The 16,869-nt window shown below is 36.2% G+C and overlaps 2 protein-coding genes across 3 annotated transcripts in view; one reads left to right on the top strand and one right to left on the bottom strand.

Moving 5' to 3' along the window:
• Nucleotides 1-1,024, top strand: part of LOC149075285 (uncharacterized protein KIAA2013 homolog) — a 42,425-nt gene extending 41,401 nt beyond the window's left edge. The window contains exon 17 of one of the 2 annotated variants that reach the window (XM_089242624.1): nt 801-1,024. In XM_089242624.1, coding sequence (XP_089098750.1) covers nt 801-819 — 19 coding nt within the window. In that variant the 3' untranslated portion in view covers nt 820-1,024. The remainder of the gene's footprint in view (nt 1-800) is intronic. The other variant, XM_089242626.1, reaches the window with a different exon arrangement.
• mRpS31 (mitochondrial ribosomal protein S31) overlaps nt 1-16,869 on the bottom strand; it is a 30,524-nt gene that overhangs the window by 4,595 nt on the left and 9,060 nt on the right. Inside the window, exons 3-5 of the mRNA XM_089242627.1 lie at nt 14,898-15,010; nt 5,445-5,600; nt 3,854-3,949 (exon numbers count right to left, since the gene is read on the bottom strand). Coding sequence (XP_089098753.1) covers nt 3,854-3,949; nt 5,445-5,600; nt 14,898-15,010 — 365 coding nt within the window. The remainder of the gene's footprint in view (nt 1-3,853; nt 3,950-5,444; nt 5,601-14,897; nt 15,011-16,869) is intronic.

Genomic DNA, 16,869 nt, shown 5'->3' with positions numbered 1-16,869 from the left:
TTTCAGCATTCTTTGGCAGCAAAAGCCGAAGAACAACAAAAGAGCCAGAGGCAGTTATGCATTAGGTTCAATCGAAATTCAGGTTCAACAGTGAAATTACAAGAATGTCCACCATAATAGTCTTTGGGGTGCCGGTATAGTATTTTGGGTTGCCTTGGTAAGCTTGTCAAGACACATTTTTATGCTCGAATTGGAAAATCTTTAAAATCTTAAGCTCAAACTAGGTAATTTTAGAGTACCATAATTTTAGATACTAATGTGAAAAATTTGGACAGACCCTTCACTCTATGATGTATGGCAAGTTCATTTTTTGGTGTTTCAATAGGGGCCACCATCATGGAGGTGGGGAGGAACAAATTGCCCCCATACTTTACACTATTACACAACCATTTTCCGTTGCCATAATTAATGCTAAATGTGAGGAATTTGAGTTGACATTTTGATTTTATTGGATTTGAGTTATGTGAGAAATTCAGTTCCATTAATGGAACTCAATTTCATTGCATTTCAAAGTGGTAAACATTTGGAAAATCTAGCATTCTCGTTGAAAGAATAATTACAAATTCAACTTCTCTGATGCAAAACTAAGAGTAAATTTGAAATGCAGGCCTGTATAAATTATTATTGGGTTTCATTGTCCCATAACTTTCAAATAAATAACATGATGAAAGAAAATATCACAGAATTGTGAAGAACAACTCAAAAAATTGCAATAATCAGATAAATAAAGTTAAACAGTTTCTACATGGCTGCTTTTTGTGGCAAATAACTCATCAAAACCAAATTGAATTTCCTTTCAGGTGTTTTCCAACAGTTTGAATCACAATTCTGAGGTTCAGTTCCTCAAGTGAGGGCACAGCGGTCTTTTAGACAATGCCATGGACGTACTCTTACATGATAATAAGTCAAGGGGTATAATATCTGCTGATCTTGAAGGCCATGGAATCGACTTCTAATATAAGTTCCGTATTCTCCTGAGGAAATCACTGCTCTTACTTTTAATGTCATACTCTCCCCCAATGCAGCCACAACACGGCCGCTATGGTGGTCGAGTGGTCATAGTGACGGACTCGCATCGCGAGGACCCGGGTTCGAACCCCACTGTCGCCATAGTGGTGGTCAGCTGAAGTTGGTTTTCTGTGGTTCCCAACTTCGAGGCGTGAATGCGAGCCTGATCTCCCCGTTAAAAAGTCTCGCCACAGAGAGCAACAGACCTACAAACAGCAAAAAAAATAATAAATAATTCAATCATAACACATCACTCACTTCACTTCTGATATATAGATGGCAGCACTGAAAAATTGAACACAACACTATATATGCACTCAGACTGTTAGGTACACACACGCACAGTTACACCTCCGGCACAACTCATTAGGTAGTAAATCGCCCATAAATGGTGAGAGACCTGAGTTGTGCTCGGTTTGAAAGAAAGAAGCCACAACACGATTGCAGTAATGCCAGATACAACTTTTTGAGTCATATACTTTGATTCATTAATCATTTTTTCTCAAAAGTCATGGAGCAATGAAACCCTGGCTATAATTTACAAACACCCTGTATATACTCTATCGATGGCTCAAAGTCTTCCGACGGTACTAGATGCGCTTATGTAGCTATAAAAGGAGGATCCATCAAGGAAGGACGGAGCAGGCAGCAGTGTTTTTCAAGCTGAAGCATATGCAATTCTGAATGTTGTTACAAGGGTCCATGCCTTATCAAAACCAGTGTTTATTCTCACAGACAGCACTTCAGGTCATTGACCAATCAAAAACCCATGTTCTATGCATCATAATGTATGGGATATTCTCAAAATTTTATGCGCCAATGCAAGAGTCATATTGGCCTGGGTTAAAGTCCATATAGGCATATTTGGCAATGAAATGACCGGAAAACTTGCCAGGGAGGCCACAAAACTCCCGACTCAAGACGACCACCTTTGGCCAAGGAACTTGGCCCATCAAGTGATTGGAGAGAATGTGTTGCAGGTGGGGCGGACCAACTGAAATACAAGTGCAGCAAAGGATGATACAATGCCAAGTTCATTGGCATTTAAACAAATGGCCTAGAAAGAAAACAATCGCTATCAATGAGTATAGCACTTTACTGGTGTATCTTCTGCATTTTAAATGCTCTAGTAGCAATGTAAGCATCTGCGGTTCAACTGGTTCCTTACATTACCACGTGCCCCAGACGAAAGACTTCCACTTTGGCCAACTGCTTGAGTCCAGAATACTGGCTTGGAAGATAAGAATTTTAAATAGCCTTCTGAACTTTCAACGTTTGCACAGAAGTTGATTCATTTCCTGGATTGTAACTTATATCTACTCTACAATAAGACGTCAGCTGTAAAAAAACTGAATGGCATTCATGCTCAGAAGACCCATCTTATAGACATTTTACAAGTACTGACTGATCAACTGTGGAAGAGATGTTATGATTACAATACTTATTTCAGATTCCTTATTGCAGATATGTATATATGAAATATCATTGTTTGTAATTTTCACATAAATTAATAAATTTCCGAATACACCCATCCTCCAGGAACGCTTCGATATCTCTCTGAGATGGGAAGTGGGGTGTGTCCGGCTCTTCAATGTTCAATGTATACACTCGATTACAAGCACTAATGAATCTCATATTTCAGATTTACCAGTGACATCAATTAGATATGCTCCTCCCGGGGGAGGGGGACTGTGGGATATTTTAAATAGACGTTGGATGAAAATCAAGTAAAGGGGGAGCCACAGAGATCCTGTGGAAAACAACATAGATGCAAAGTATTTAAGTAATTTGGGGTGGAAAGGAAAAGTGAGAATACTTTTAGAATCCTATAGAACCCCTATAAGAGGGATGATAGGTACCAGGGGATAACAATGATCCACCTAATTTATCAAATTTTTTGGGCACAAGTTTGATGAAATTTTGTGAATTTATCACATTTACCCAGTGATTATGTATGATCCCCCAACTCATACTTTTTTTTCTTTCAAAGCGAACACAACTCAGGTCTACCACCATTTATGGGTGATTTTACTACCTAGTGAGTTGTGCCGGAGGTATAACTGTGTGTGTACCTAACAATCTGAATGCATATGTAGTGTTGTGTTTGATTTTTCAGTGCTGCCATCTATATTTCAGAAGGGAAGTGAGTGATGTGTAATGATTGAATTATATTTGTGCTGTTTGTTGGTCTGTTGCTCTCTGTGGCGAGACTTTTTGATGGGGAAATCGGCTCGCATTTGCACCTCGAAGTTGGGAACCACAGGAAACCAACTTCAGCCGACCACCACTGTGGTGACGGTGGGGTTCGAACCCGGATCCCTGCGATGCGAGTCCGTCATCCCCAACTCATATTGATGAATATAATAAGTTGTCAATGAATTTCTTAAATTTACCAGACATTTTGCTCAAACTTCAGTCTAGAATTATGGGATTTGATTGGCGATGTTGATTATGTTTAAAAATGTTGATAAATGTGAAGGAAACACACATTACAAGACTGATAATACATTTTATACATTTTTTACCCTTATAACACTCATTTTTAATTTAATTCTTATGGCAAAATATGTGTAGTGCACCCATCACATATGGGAGAGACTGATAAGTGGTTGAATTTAAGTCATATTTCCACACAATTTCTTCCATATTCATCATAATTACCAACTTCGAACGGGAATTTCGTATAATCACTGGTAAAATTGATAAATGTAGGAAAATTTATCAAACTTACTGAGATTATTATACATAATTACTGATTTATCACATTTACTTTGGCTGAATATATTGTAAGTCAAAATTAGTTTCCCGCTGTGCAAAACTAAAAAGACCACATTTCCATGCATACCTCTCCTTTTCTGGCATTTTTTTCCTATCAAAAGATGTGAAAAAATCCTCCTTGAAACTCTCTTTTCTTTCAATAACAGCTCCAGTGAGAAGATTCCTGGGTAAAAATAATAGAAAATTTGATACTATGAATATTTAATGTTTTTCTTAAAGTGAACTAAAAAATCAAAGTGTTTCAGCTATAGAATTCAACGAGCACTTGTTACTACTACAGTAAAACTTCAATTAACCGTCACTTGTTTAACCTTCAGCTTCTGTTATCCACCATAATATAAAAAAAGAATATACGGAAAAAACAGCCCCAGGTTTTAAGGTCCAAAAAGATCGGATCACTGCTATGGTCTGTGCAAATGCCACTGGCAATCAGATTACCCCTACTTGTAATTGGTAAATCCAAAAAACCAAGTACTTTCAAAACAAGTATGAACGAATGCATCACCTGTGAACCATTATGCCCAAAAAAAGTATTTGAATGGACCAAACAATTTTTTCCAGAATTGTTCCACAACACTTTCGCACCTCAAGTTAGAGTTCATATGGCCAAAAAACAGTTGCTGCAAGGAAGCACTGCTGTTAATGGACAGTGCTCCAACAAACCCCTCTTGTGAACTCAAAAGTGATGATGGCAAAATATATATAACATGCCTCTTTCTCCCAGCAAATACAACTCCACTTATCCAAGCTATGGACCAGGGCATAATTGGAAATATGAAACGATGTTACAGAAAAGCTTTTATTGAGGGCTTGTTTTATATGATGACGCCATGACTGTCAGAGAATTTTGGAAGAGAGATACAACATAAAGGACTGTATTTTCAATGTCGCCACTGCCTAGGCTGACCTGATATTGAAGTTTATATTGATTGTTTTGTATAATTAAATAGAATATGTATGCATTATTCACTTTTAAAATATTTTATTTTCATCCCAAGGCTACAGTGAAATCATGTTACTGTACATATGTATTAAGAGATTTCTGTTATCCATCTATTCGGTCATCCATCACAGCCATGGTCCAGACAGTGACGGTTAATAAAAGTTTTACTCTACTACTAAACTGTGCATCCACCTTATAAATATTCCTCTAAGGAACTTCTAGCACATTGGTGAATGTTGGAATGTGCCACAAATGTAGCTAAGATGAAGTTTGTTTTTGTGAGGGAGGAGTGCCTGCCCTGGTAGTTTAAGAAGTATTGCCACCTGCCTTCCTAACTTGGGGGCAAAGAACTCTGTAGGTTTAGCACTTGTTCCTTTAGACCTGTATTGAACACTGCTTTTTGTCCATACCAAACACAGTGGATACTGAAATGGCGTAAAAGATTGTTACAGAGAGCAGAAGAATTGCATTAATTCATATTATAATGCCATTTGTACCTGAAATGATAAAATCTATCACTAATGCATTGTTTCTTCAACGCCCCACCCAATAACACCATCTTTTATAACACAACCTGATTCACCACCAATCACGCAGAAAACAATGCTATATCGCTTTCTGCAATCCTTCATTACATTGGTTAGAAGTTTTAAGCTGTATTGTTGCTAAGAAAATGTAAAATAAATAAATTCAAGATAAATGTGAATAAACTTACCTCATACTTTCTTGAATAGTTCTGTCCAAAGGTCTCACTTGGTCAGCAATACTGTGTAACTTTTTAGTCAACTCTGAATGAACAACCTCTGCATCATTAGAGACAGTTTCAGCTGCATCAACCGGTGCTTTTTCCAGGTTCAATGGAACACTTTGACTTGAAATTAAAAAAATGAAACTCTTGAATATTTTTGAGCTAATATGACATTCAGAAGTTGCATGAAAGAAAATACAAATGCAGTGCACACTGTTTAAATGTGATCTCATCTGGATTCAGGGTTTCTGATAACAATAACTGATTGATAACCAGGGTTGGTAAAAAAATGTTTTTTTGGTTTAAACCGGTTTTTTTGTTTTAAATAGTATTAAAATTAAAAACAATAAAATTTCTGAAAAACCATTCAAACTTTTAATAATTAATTAAAATAAAATGTTTATTAATGTTATTAATACTATTCCCATATTAATTAATCAATAAATATTTCTTAAATTTTAACAAAAACCAACTTTTGCAATTTAATTATTTTTTGCTTAACTCAATGGATTACTGTGTGTTTGGAAATTCTTTTAATGTTATTATTAATCATATAATATATAAAGGTTTTTCTCCAGTTACTTTCAGTATGCTTAATTAGGAAGCTATTTTGCAAAAACTATAATAAAATTAGGTGAATATAATGTATTTAATGACGCATAAATAATGCAGATTAATTAGCGATGATTTACGATGTACATGGTGATTATAACCAAGGTTCTGATTTTAAAACACTGTAAAAAGAAGAACAATTGTCAGAATGACTTGAAAATTGACAAATATTCCTGAGGAACTGGAATTTTATTAAGGGGAAAAAAAATACAAAATTAATGACATCATCCAACACATGGGAAATTTGCTCACAGAATGGAAACAATAGCCAGTCATGGAAAAATAACTCGATTATAGCATTACATGATTTCATAATTCATGGAAACATCTCAAAAAAGTGAAGTAATGGAACAAATAACTATAACTTACTCAAACATTTTTAAATATGTTGTCCACCGTATTCTGGCTATGAGGTGAAAGCACAAAAGTTCTTGTTCAGCAACAGATCAGAGTATGCCATGGTTATGATGTAGATGCGCTTGCAATTCACCTTTATTGAAGCAACTCCACCCCCCCCCCCAATTAATATTCCTGAGGAACTGCTAACATATAGGAGATGTGCTGAAACTTGCAATTCACCAGTTTGCAATCCGACCACTATTCGTAACATTTTGAGGTGGTCGCTCCCCCCCCCCATCCCCAGAAGGTGCAAGAGTTAAGGTCAAGTGAACTGACGGCTGGCCAGGTGTCGTGCCATCCTGTTATTGTCAAAATGGGTCTTCAGCAGCTGCTTTGCTGGCGTTGCAATGTGCATCTTGATAGAAGTTGTTCTATCCACACACTAATGCTGTGGAAGTGCGAAATGATGTGGTTACACAAAATAGATTATACTGCAGGCCAAGTACAGCATCATCTACTTGCACTTTTTTTATTTTGTGAAAGAAATTTCCATTGCTTCAGGAATATCCATGCAAATTTTCAAGTCATTCTGACCAGTACGTATTGTATAATTTTGGAATCAAAACTTAAATTATAATCACCCTGTATATAGCTGATTATTTTTCATAAACCTGTTACTGTTACTACTACTATGCAGAACCCTTGATTAACTGGGCCTAACAGTGAAAGTATAAAAAAAACAACTATTGAATACAGTCGAATCCTGTTTTAACGAATACCGTTATAGCGAAAATCTTGTTTTAATGAACACTTTTTCTAATCCCCTCAGATAAGTTTACATAGGAACAAGGGAATAGCGAGGGAGGAACTTGGGGGTTTGCCCCCCCCCCCCCCCTGAAATGTGAGAAAATGATCGAAAAAGGGGAAAAAGATAGCCAAATCTATTGTTCTTTCTCTTTGGTCCCCCGCCCCCAAACAAAATTTCTGGCTTCGCCCCTGCATAGGAACAATGCAAAAACCTGGAATTCCTTTGTAACAAAATTACGTTATAACAAAGTGATTTCTCCGGTCTCTTGGAGTTCATTATAACGGGATTCGTCTGTATTAAGAGTGGGAGATGAGATATACAGTAGGAGATGTGCTACTTCTTATGGGAGAGAAAATGAAAATGTCTGCTTGAAAATGTAACAACTAGTACACTAGTCTTTGTCCTTTAGGGACAGCTGGTGTCTTTATTATTTATAAGACGACCTGTGTGCTCCTAGCATGATGGTATCACTACTGTTGCTGCTTCTTTGTGAAGGGAAAAAGAAACCCTGAGAGATGGGGAAAAAGGAGACCACCACTACATTTAGATATGTGATGCAATCCTTATTCATGAATTTGCTTTAGAATAGAGCAATAGAGCATTAGAATGTAGCCAAAGGTTAAAAAATGTGGTAAGAATGAGGAATTTTGGCTTCTGTATATAACTTTAAATACCGTATATAAGCCGAGTTTTTTTGTGGAAAAATTTGTTCCTCAAGTGGGTGGGGGGGGGTCGACTTATACTCGGGTCAGTTTTTGATGAGAAAACATCGACCCCCACAATCAGTAGTCATTTTTGCAGCAGTGTTCGAGAAACCAGCATTATTCGTATGGGATATGTTCAAACCCCACAGAACTGATAATGTCAAAGTCGAGGCAAAGAAATCGAAAACATCATTGGCTGGTGGTGGCCTAATGTTGATCGTACAGCCTTTAGATGTGAGCATCGACACGCCTCTCAAAGACTATTTGAGGAATTTGTGGATCAAATGGATGAGTTCAAATGATAAACAAACTACAAAAAGTGGTGCCTTGAAGACACCTGGCATTGGCCTAGTGTGCTGATGGGTACATGAAGCGTGGAATTCTGTTTCCGCCGATCCTTCAAAAAGTGTTGCATCAGCAATGCGATGGACGGAACTCAAGATGATATCTATCCTCTTTGAAAGTGGCGATGACAGGCCAGATGAGGATAAAAACGAAGATGCCGCACCCTATGATGATCTATCTGATGGATTACGATGAGCTTGGAGACGGCAGAAACAGATGAAAAAGTTTGAATCATTTTCTATTGTAAATTTCCGTAAGCTGTTGATTTTGCATAAAAATATAAGAATTTTGTTTCTCTGAAATGAACGGATTTTTTGGAGGATCGGCTTATACACGGGTTTTCAATTTATTGCGGTTTTGGTGGTCCTGAAGTGGGGGAGTCGGCTTATACACGAGTATATACGGTAACTAAGATACCTCATATGAAAAAAAAATATATATATTCAGGCCACTTTTATGAGACTTTGAGAAAAAAAAACACTTATACCATCTTATGCCATTTAAAGATATACCATCAAAATGTACCCCAAGAATACAAAATGTGGTAAAAATGAAAAACTTTGGCGAATAATGAACCAATATGATATTTTTCAAGGAAAAAATGGTATTTAGACAACGTTTTTGATTTTTTGAAAAAAAAATTGTTTTTTTAAAAAAACTACTTGGTTTAAACCAAAAACCCTGTATATCCGAAAAATCCCAGTTGAAAGCACAATGACCCATTTGGTATAAGGAGACGACTGTTTCTCTCCCACATAACAGGTTTCAAAATATAAATGGTGCATTTTTTTAATTGTTTCAAAACAGGATTTTTGTTCCCTTTTATCTAAAATCTTTAAATTCAGAAATTGTGAGGAATTTGAATGGAACTGTCCAGTTGAGGTCTATCCATTCTTAGGAAGTTCTTCGGCCTTTTGAGTCGTAAGAACTGATCCTCCGGATAATTTGAAATGTTTCTTAGATGCTCAAATTCCGAGTTGTCTAATTGTTCAAAGAATTTCCTTGATATCTTCTGAATGAATTTATGTACGGTAGGAATTTTTACATCCATTCTTATGTGCTTATTTCGTACAAATCAACTTGCATTAAGTAAGTGTCGCAAAGTTTTGTTCTGATATCTTTCAAGACGCACTAAATTTTCAGTATTAGCATATAGCCACATTGGTGCAGCATATTTGAAGATAGATCTTATAGCCCTTTTGTACAGGTCTGTTCTTAACAGTTAAAGCCGATCTTCTTGTACACAACTTCCTTATCATCTGCTTGGCGATATCTGCTTTAACTATGACTTCTTTGCAATGTTTTTTGAAGCATAGCGTTTTGTCACAAATAATTTTACAAATATTCAGTCATTACACTTCACTCACGAGATATAGATGGCAGCACTAAAAATCATACACAACACTAGATATGCTCTCAGACTGTTAGGTACGCATACTTACACTTCCAGCACAACTCACTAGGTAGTAAATTGCCCATGGCGATAGACCTGAGTTGTGCTCGGCTAGAAGAAGAAGAAGCATTTTGTCAATAGTAACACCAAGATAATGATTGTGAGTTCTAGGTGCTATCAAATTCCCATCAACTTCGATGTAAGCCAGCGTGGGAAGAATTCTTTTGGAAGTTATCCACATAAATACTGTTTTATTAGCATTTAGTTCAACTCTACTGTTTTCACACAATTCTTCCACTAAATGAAAAAGCTCTTGTAAATTGCTGAGTGCTTTAGCAGGTTTTTTTATTGGTAGAAATAATCATGGCATCATCCGCATATAATGCTGTGATACCCACAAGAAAGTCCATCATGTGTAAATGGGGCCCAAGTACACTTCATTGGGTGATTGAAGATCTGATTATTTTTGTAGAGGATACACAATTGTTGATTTTAACAGAAAATGTTCTAGAATGAAGATAGTGAAGCACAAATTTTATGACGCCATAAGGAAAATTTTTCCGAATTAATTTGTAGATAAGTCCCTTATGCCACACCTTATCAAAGCTTTTCTTTAAATCCAGGAAGGCAACAGCTGCAGTATCTTTATAGATTCTAGCCTGTTGGAGGGTTTTAATAACTCTTAGTAGTTGAGTAGAAGTCGAGTGTTCTTCTCTGAATCCATGCTGTTCAGGACCCAGAATGGAATTTTCAGTAACAAATTTATTAATTCTTGCCGCAATTATTCTTTTAAACAGTTTCCCCAGAGTACTTAAAAGAGATATTGGCCTCCAATTATTGGGAAAATGTAGATCTTGTCTGAGCTTTGGTATGAATTTAACAATTGCATGTTTCCAATTAATTGGAAAATATTTTAATTCCATGAGTTTGTTAAAAATCTTGACAAGATATTCTAAAAAGTTCTCAGGAAGATGCTTGAGTGCTTTGTTGGTAATTAGATCATGCCCTGCTGCCTTTTTAGTTTTTACATGCTTGATGATTGTTTTTAATTCATCAGAATCTGTGGGGTAGAGTGATTCAGTATTATCTAAAGGTGGATTGCTGAAATACCTATTTATTGTGCGCAGAACGTGTTCAACCCTAAGATTAGATGTATTATTATTAGGCGAAAATTGCAGCTCAGAGGTATTAGCGAACACTTCAGCTTTATCTTTATCTGTATAGACCAATCCATTAGGTCCATGAATTGCAGGCATTCTGGAAGTCTTATTTTTACAATAGAAATAAGTTTGAATGAACTCTTGTTCAAACATTTTTGTGACCGCTCTATGGTCATCTTCAGAGGAAACATGAACTAAATTATTCCCCAATTTTTTGGCATCATAATTGGTAGTACTAAGCTTAGAGTCCAAGGATTTCCAATTGCTGTATTTAGTAATTGTCAACGGAGGAATTCTAACCTTCCTCTTTCTACTCACCTGCTGCCATTCATTAGAACCTGATGGCTCAGGGTTATCTATGTCTATATTTTCATTATTATCCTTATTTTCAGCATTTTGTATCTCAATATTTGATGCATTATCCATAGTATGGTTTATCATAGATTTTTTGCCAACATTTTGGGTCACTCCTGCTTTACATGAGTCATTATTCACAGATTTATCTTTATATTGAGTCAACACCTTATTACTGCCTTCATTCAGGGTCACTCCTGTCTTGTTATTACAATTTTTCGCATGTTTGTCTTTGTTTTGTGTCACCACACTTTTGTTTACACAATTGTGGGTCACCCCTGCCTTACAATTGCATGCATCATTTAGTTTGTCAATATTTTGAGTCAACACAGTTTTTTCAGCAACAATTCGGGTCACCCCTGGCTCAGCATGGCATTTTTCAAAAATGTTGGCCTTGTTTTGGGTCACCACAGACTTTATTTTTATATATATACAAATATATATAAACAAATACACTGATATTTTCTATTACAATATTCGTTTGATTCTTAGATGTTATAGAATTATCAAAATTTTGATCAATTGACAATATTTCATCCGTCCTATTCTCAATTAAATGAGAATTATCCAAGCAAGAAAATTTATTTTGCAATATAATTTCTGATTTCGGGTCACTCCCTTCATTATAGTCACTTGATTGACTCTGACTATTATCTGAGTGGGGAACCCCTACAGAAGATTCATGTGTTATCTTGACATATTTTTCAACACTGATATTTTCACTAGTAATGGAAATACCTTTCTTTTTCTTACTTTTCCTACTTCTCATCTTAATACTATATTTTCCAGACTCTTTTTCTTTGAAGTATGTGCATATGTCATATTCCATACCTATAAGGTTTTTAAGCTCTTGAAAGATATTCACATAGCCATCTGTGACCTGTTCAACAGATGTACCACCTTCAATACTATCAACAATGATTTGATGAACACGTCTAAATATATTATCAACAATGCAGCCCCATAAATAACCATTCCTGAATTTCTGCCTCATAAGGAGCAGAAGGAATTCTCGGTAGTATGTCACTGATAACATTACATATTTCTATCCTATTATTAAGGTCTATGCTAACAATGATATCACTAATTTTTGCGAGATCTTCAGCAAAGCTGCTGTCACTATCATTATACTGACTATGAAAATAGCAATATTTTTTGTTTATTTTCACCACCCATATTCACCACTGAACACAACCGACGGAAATAACAGAGAAACGGCCAAGAGAATATGACTTACCCCTGTACCCCATCAAGTATGCGTTCGTCGCTAGACACCCTGTGTATCCAAGAGTCGACGACATTGTCTCGTGAAGACAGCCCGGTCGAGTCGATCCACCCTCAGCTTCGAAAAACGCTGTCACGCAACAACAGCTAAAAGCTGCATATCGCAGAGGCCGCCGAAAGATAGTAGATTACCACTAGAAAAGACTTACATACTAACAACGCTCTAAGCTGCTGGGAACAAGAAATAGTATTTTTCTCACTCGATGACACGATCGTAGTTTATTTACCACAGCTCAGGAGCACTTGCCTCGCACATCCTTACAGCACGGAGTCACAGAAATTTTTCCAGCCATAGGATCAACTGACCAATCGCAAAACAATAGTGTATGTCAAGCCACTCATGCATGTAAATACAACCTGAGATTCCAGAAAACTTTTGATCCAGTTTTATCAATTCTCCTGATGATACCAAGAACTAGTGTTGGGGAAACGTTGAGAACTAACTCAAATGGACGACGGTCTTCGAACCCGAACAAGCAATTTAGATCTATTGTATCCAAATTTTGCATATATACCAAACGGGACCCGACTTGATTGATAGGCTACTTCAAAAGTTTGTCAGAGCTGGGCAAATGCCCAAAATGGGTAAAAAACTGTAAACTGCCTCGGAACAATGGTTTCTGGGCCTCAACAATCACTTTCGGAATGTTTATTTTGGTTACCGTGGTTTCCTTAAAAATGAGTTTAGGGCATGTATATGCCTTTACAATGGTTTGTCACATCTTCAATGCTGTCAGTATTATGTACAATATTTTATGCCGTTATAATGGTTTGTCACTTTTTCAATTCTCCCGCAAATTAAAGAAAACCCGGGCAGTGCCGGGTATTATAGCTAGTTACAAATATTTTTGAGAATATCCTCTGGAAGGACTACTAACTATTATAAATAACTGAAGACTATTCTCATCGAGGAGAATATTCTGTGGAAGGACTATTATAAATAACGAGAATAATTCTTATTATTTTTGATAAGACTATTCCCCAGTAATTTGTAAAAGTAGTCTCTCCAGAGAATATTTTTGAGAGGATATCATATATATATTTATAGTATAAATAACAAGAGAATATTCTCATCAAGAATAATAAGAATATCCTCAAGTTATTTATAATAGTCCTTCCAGAGAATATTCTCGAGAATTTTACATCTCTTTGTGAATATCTCGAAAATATCCTCCTAAAGATTATTCTCAAGAATTTTACATCTCTAAGTCTATGCAAATATCTCAAGAATGTTCTCCTAAAGATTATTCTCGAGAATTTTACATTTCTAAGTCTATGTAAATATCATTGACGTTTGCGAATCAGGAGTGTATGCAGGATTGAGCTTCAGAGGAGACACAAAAATTTTCTTCCTGAGAAATTTTGAGTTATGACCCTTTAAAAAACATTTAAATTAACATAAATTTATTAATGTAGCACAGCAGTTCTCAACCGGTGCTCCATGTGCACTTCCCAGAGGCTCCGCAGCCACTGGATTATAATAAAATATATCAATAAATTTGATAAACAAACAAAAAAAAGAGGCCTAAAGGTGTACCGCCATATAAATACCGTACTATATGGTACCATAATATGACATCCATACTTGTTATGGGCATCTTTTTCTCAGCTACCTCACTTGTTGGTACATTTTGCCTGTTGCTGCCTTGTATTTATATTTGTATATAAATAATATACTAAAAAGAGCTCCTCGATTTAAACAGGGCTTCGCCATACAAATTATACACTGAAAAAAGCTCCACAAGTCAGAAAAGGTTGAGAACCGTTGATATAGCTGATATATGAAATAAAGGGTATTTCCTTTTGAAATTTTAATTTTTCCACTTAAATATCAATTTCTTTTTCTCTAATTTTTGGTTGGCTTGGGGGGGGGGGGGGACATGGGCCCCTGTCCTTAGCACCTTTCTGTGTACACCTCTAATGTGAAAATAATTTTAATTATAATTAAATTTTCAAGTGTGTGTGTGTCTGAGGACCTCCTATACTATTTACACAGTCTTGCCGCAGAGTGCAACAGGCCTACAACGATAAAATTATTCATTCATAGTGAGAAAAATTGGTGGCAGATGACAGCACTACACATAACAAGCATTACATAGAAACAAACTTCACGTGAGGTTCACCACACATACACACACATTCCAACATGTACCAATTCATTAGAAGTTGGTAGTGTGGTTTAGTATTAGTATAACTACATTGGCCAACTCTATTCCACAAACCACAGGTTAAAATATCTCCATGGGGATTCCTCTCATTAGACTTGAGTATTTATCTTGTATCAGTTATAAGAAATATCAGGTATTGCAAATATTTTCCATGTTCCTGTGAGACTTCATTATATCTGGGCTCGACTCTATATCCTTTCTTTTACAAAAAATATCATTGAAACAAATCATAATACACAAAGAGCATGAATACCTTGGTTCAATATTTGCAGCTGAAACAGACTCTTTGACCTCTGAGCTTTTGATTTCTGATGGACTGGCGGATGGTTCAAAATCAAGTTTTTTTCCACTTGACTGCTCTACTTCCTATTAAGAATGAAACATACTTTGAACTAAGCTACAATCAAACATCCTCCAGTGAAGTACAGTAAATTGTCCTAAGATGTTAGAACAGGAGTAATGAATGATATTCACTCATACACTGAAGCATATCTACAGTGGGAGATGAGGGGGGGGGGAGAAGAGTCGTCCTATATGTATTGTAGTCTGAGCACAGGCTATGGCCCCTAAAATTGAGATACTTGGCAAATTAATTTTAATTGGGTTGCTGTATTTTAGAAATATGACATCTCAGGATGTGTCCCCCCCCCCCCGGATTTTCTAGCAATTTTAGCAATTTGGCTAATTAGACGGAAAGAGTTGTAACCAAATGAGAGAGAGAACCTTAGCCAAATTGGCATGTCATATGAAATGAAGATTCCAAAACAACTTATATCAAGTTCAAGATAGAAAAGTAAATCAAAATGCAAATCATGTATAAATAAAAACTGTTTAATATTACACTTTTAATTGGTTGTATTTTTGAAATATATGCCATCTATATTTGTTATTGGCATCTTTTCCAGCCACCTTGTTGGGCATTTTGCCTGTTGTGGATTTGTATTTATAATATAAATGTAAATTAAAGTACAAAAATATTTTAATTCCCAAGAATACGCAAAGATTGTTTTTCTGCCCACAACCCAAAAGCATTTTTGAAATTGAATTTTTGCCACCCTGGACCATTAATTAAAAAAGAAATACTGTTATTTATATTTTTCACATTTATTCTGTTCCACAATGGTGTTTTAATGAGGTTCATGATACTGAGGGAAGAACTATCGTCGTGTAAAGGTTTCAAACAATAGGTTGTTTTTTGCATGTAGGCTCTTGGGGGTGCAGTCAACCAGTTGTGGTTGATCAACCTTTACCTACTTCTGGAACCGCAGCTGAAAGTAGCAAACTCTGGAAAGTAGCTGAACATTGTTCGCCATTAGCCGACGAAAATCTCACTTTCAGAGTCTTGCACACACGTCAAATGGCAGATTTGAAAATCAAGAAGCCGAATGGACACTCACGATTTGGCAAATTCAATCTCTTATTTATTTGCGAAATGAAATATTTTGTCGGGTTTGGTGCAATGGCAAGAGGCAAAGTGAACCCTGTGACATCCATATTTGTTATGGGCATCTTTCTCAGCCACCTCGTTGGGCATTCTGCCTGTTGTGGCCTTGTATTTGTAATAAATGGTGGTGAATAAAATTAGACTAGGACAAAATTTGCATAGTCAGCAAGCAGCAAAACCACAAATTTACCTTTGCTCATATACTCTATTCAAGCAAAGAGAGCTGTGATACACATGCTTTGACCTTTGAAAACTGGGCACACCCCACTTTCCATCTCGGAGAAATATCAAAATGTGGGTGTATATACACTGGTGGGAAATAAAATCCCAATACCAAGAAGGAGTTGTGCTAGATAAATATTGGAATTTCATTTTCCGCCAGTGTATATACACACATGCTACTAAGTAGCACAAAAACAGGCCACTTTTAAGCATATGCTACTAATGAGATTATTAATAACACTTATGCAAATGTTATCAATAATCTCATCGGTTGTATATGCTAGAAAGTAACATGCTGCCATGCAGCTTAGACTTATGGGTGGGTGGTTCCACAGAACCTAGCACTGCGACCAGAGAGATCTATTGTACTATTTCATGCAGCTTAATAGCATGCGTATCACAGGCCATAGGTTTGAAATCACATGGTCTGTTAAGCACGTAAAACATCCCATTATTTTCCTAAGGTCTAAAAAAAATCTTTTTATGTTAAGCACTGAGGCAGATTTATGTTTTGCCACCTAAGGGGTACACATATTTTGCCACCTTTCCTCATTTCTTG

Source organism: Pholcus phalangioides, unplaced genomic scaffold, assembly GCF_987345545.1.
Source record: "Pholcus phalangioides strain wild (caught in Gottingen) unplaced genomic scaffold, Ppha-v1.0 ptg000015l_1, whole genome shotgun sequence".
NCBI lineage: Eukaryota > Metazoa > Arthropoda > Arachnida > Araneae > Pholcidae > Pholcus > Pholcus phalangioides.
Note: the sequence above shows the minus strand (reverse complement) of the source record. Positions and strands in the feature narration are given on the sequence as shown.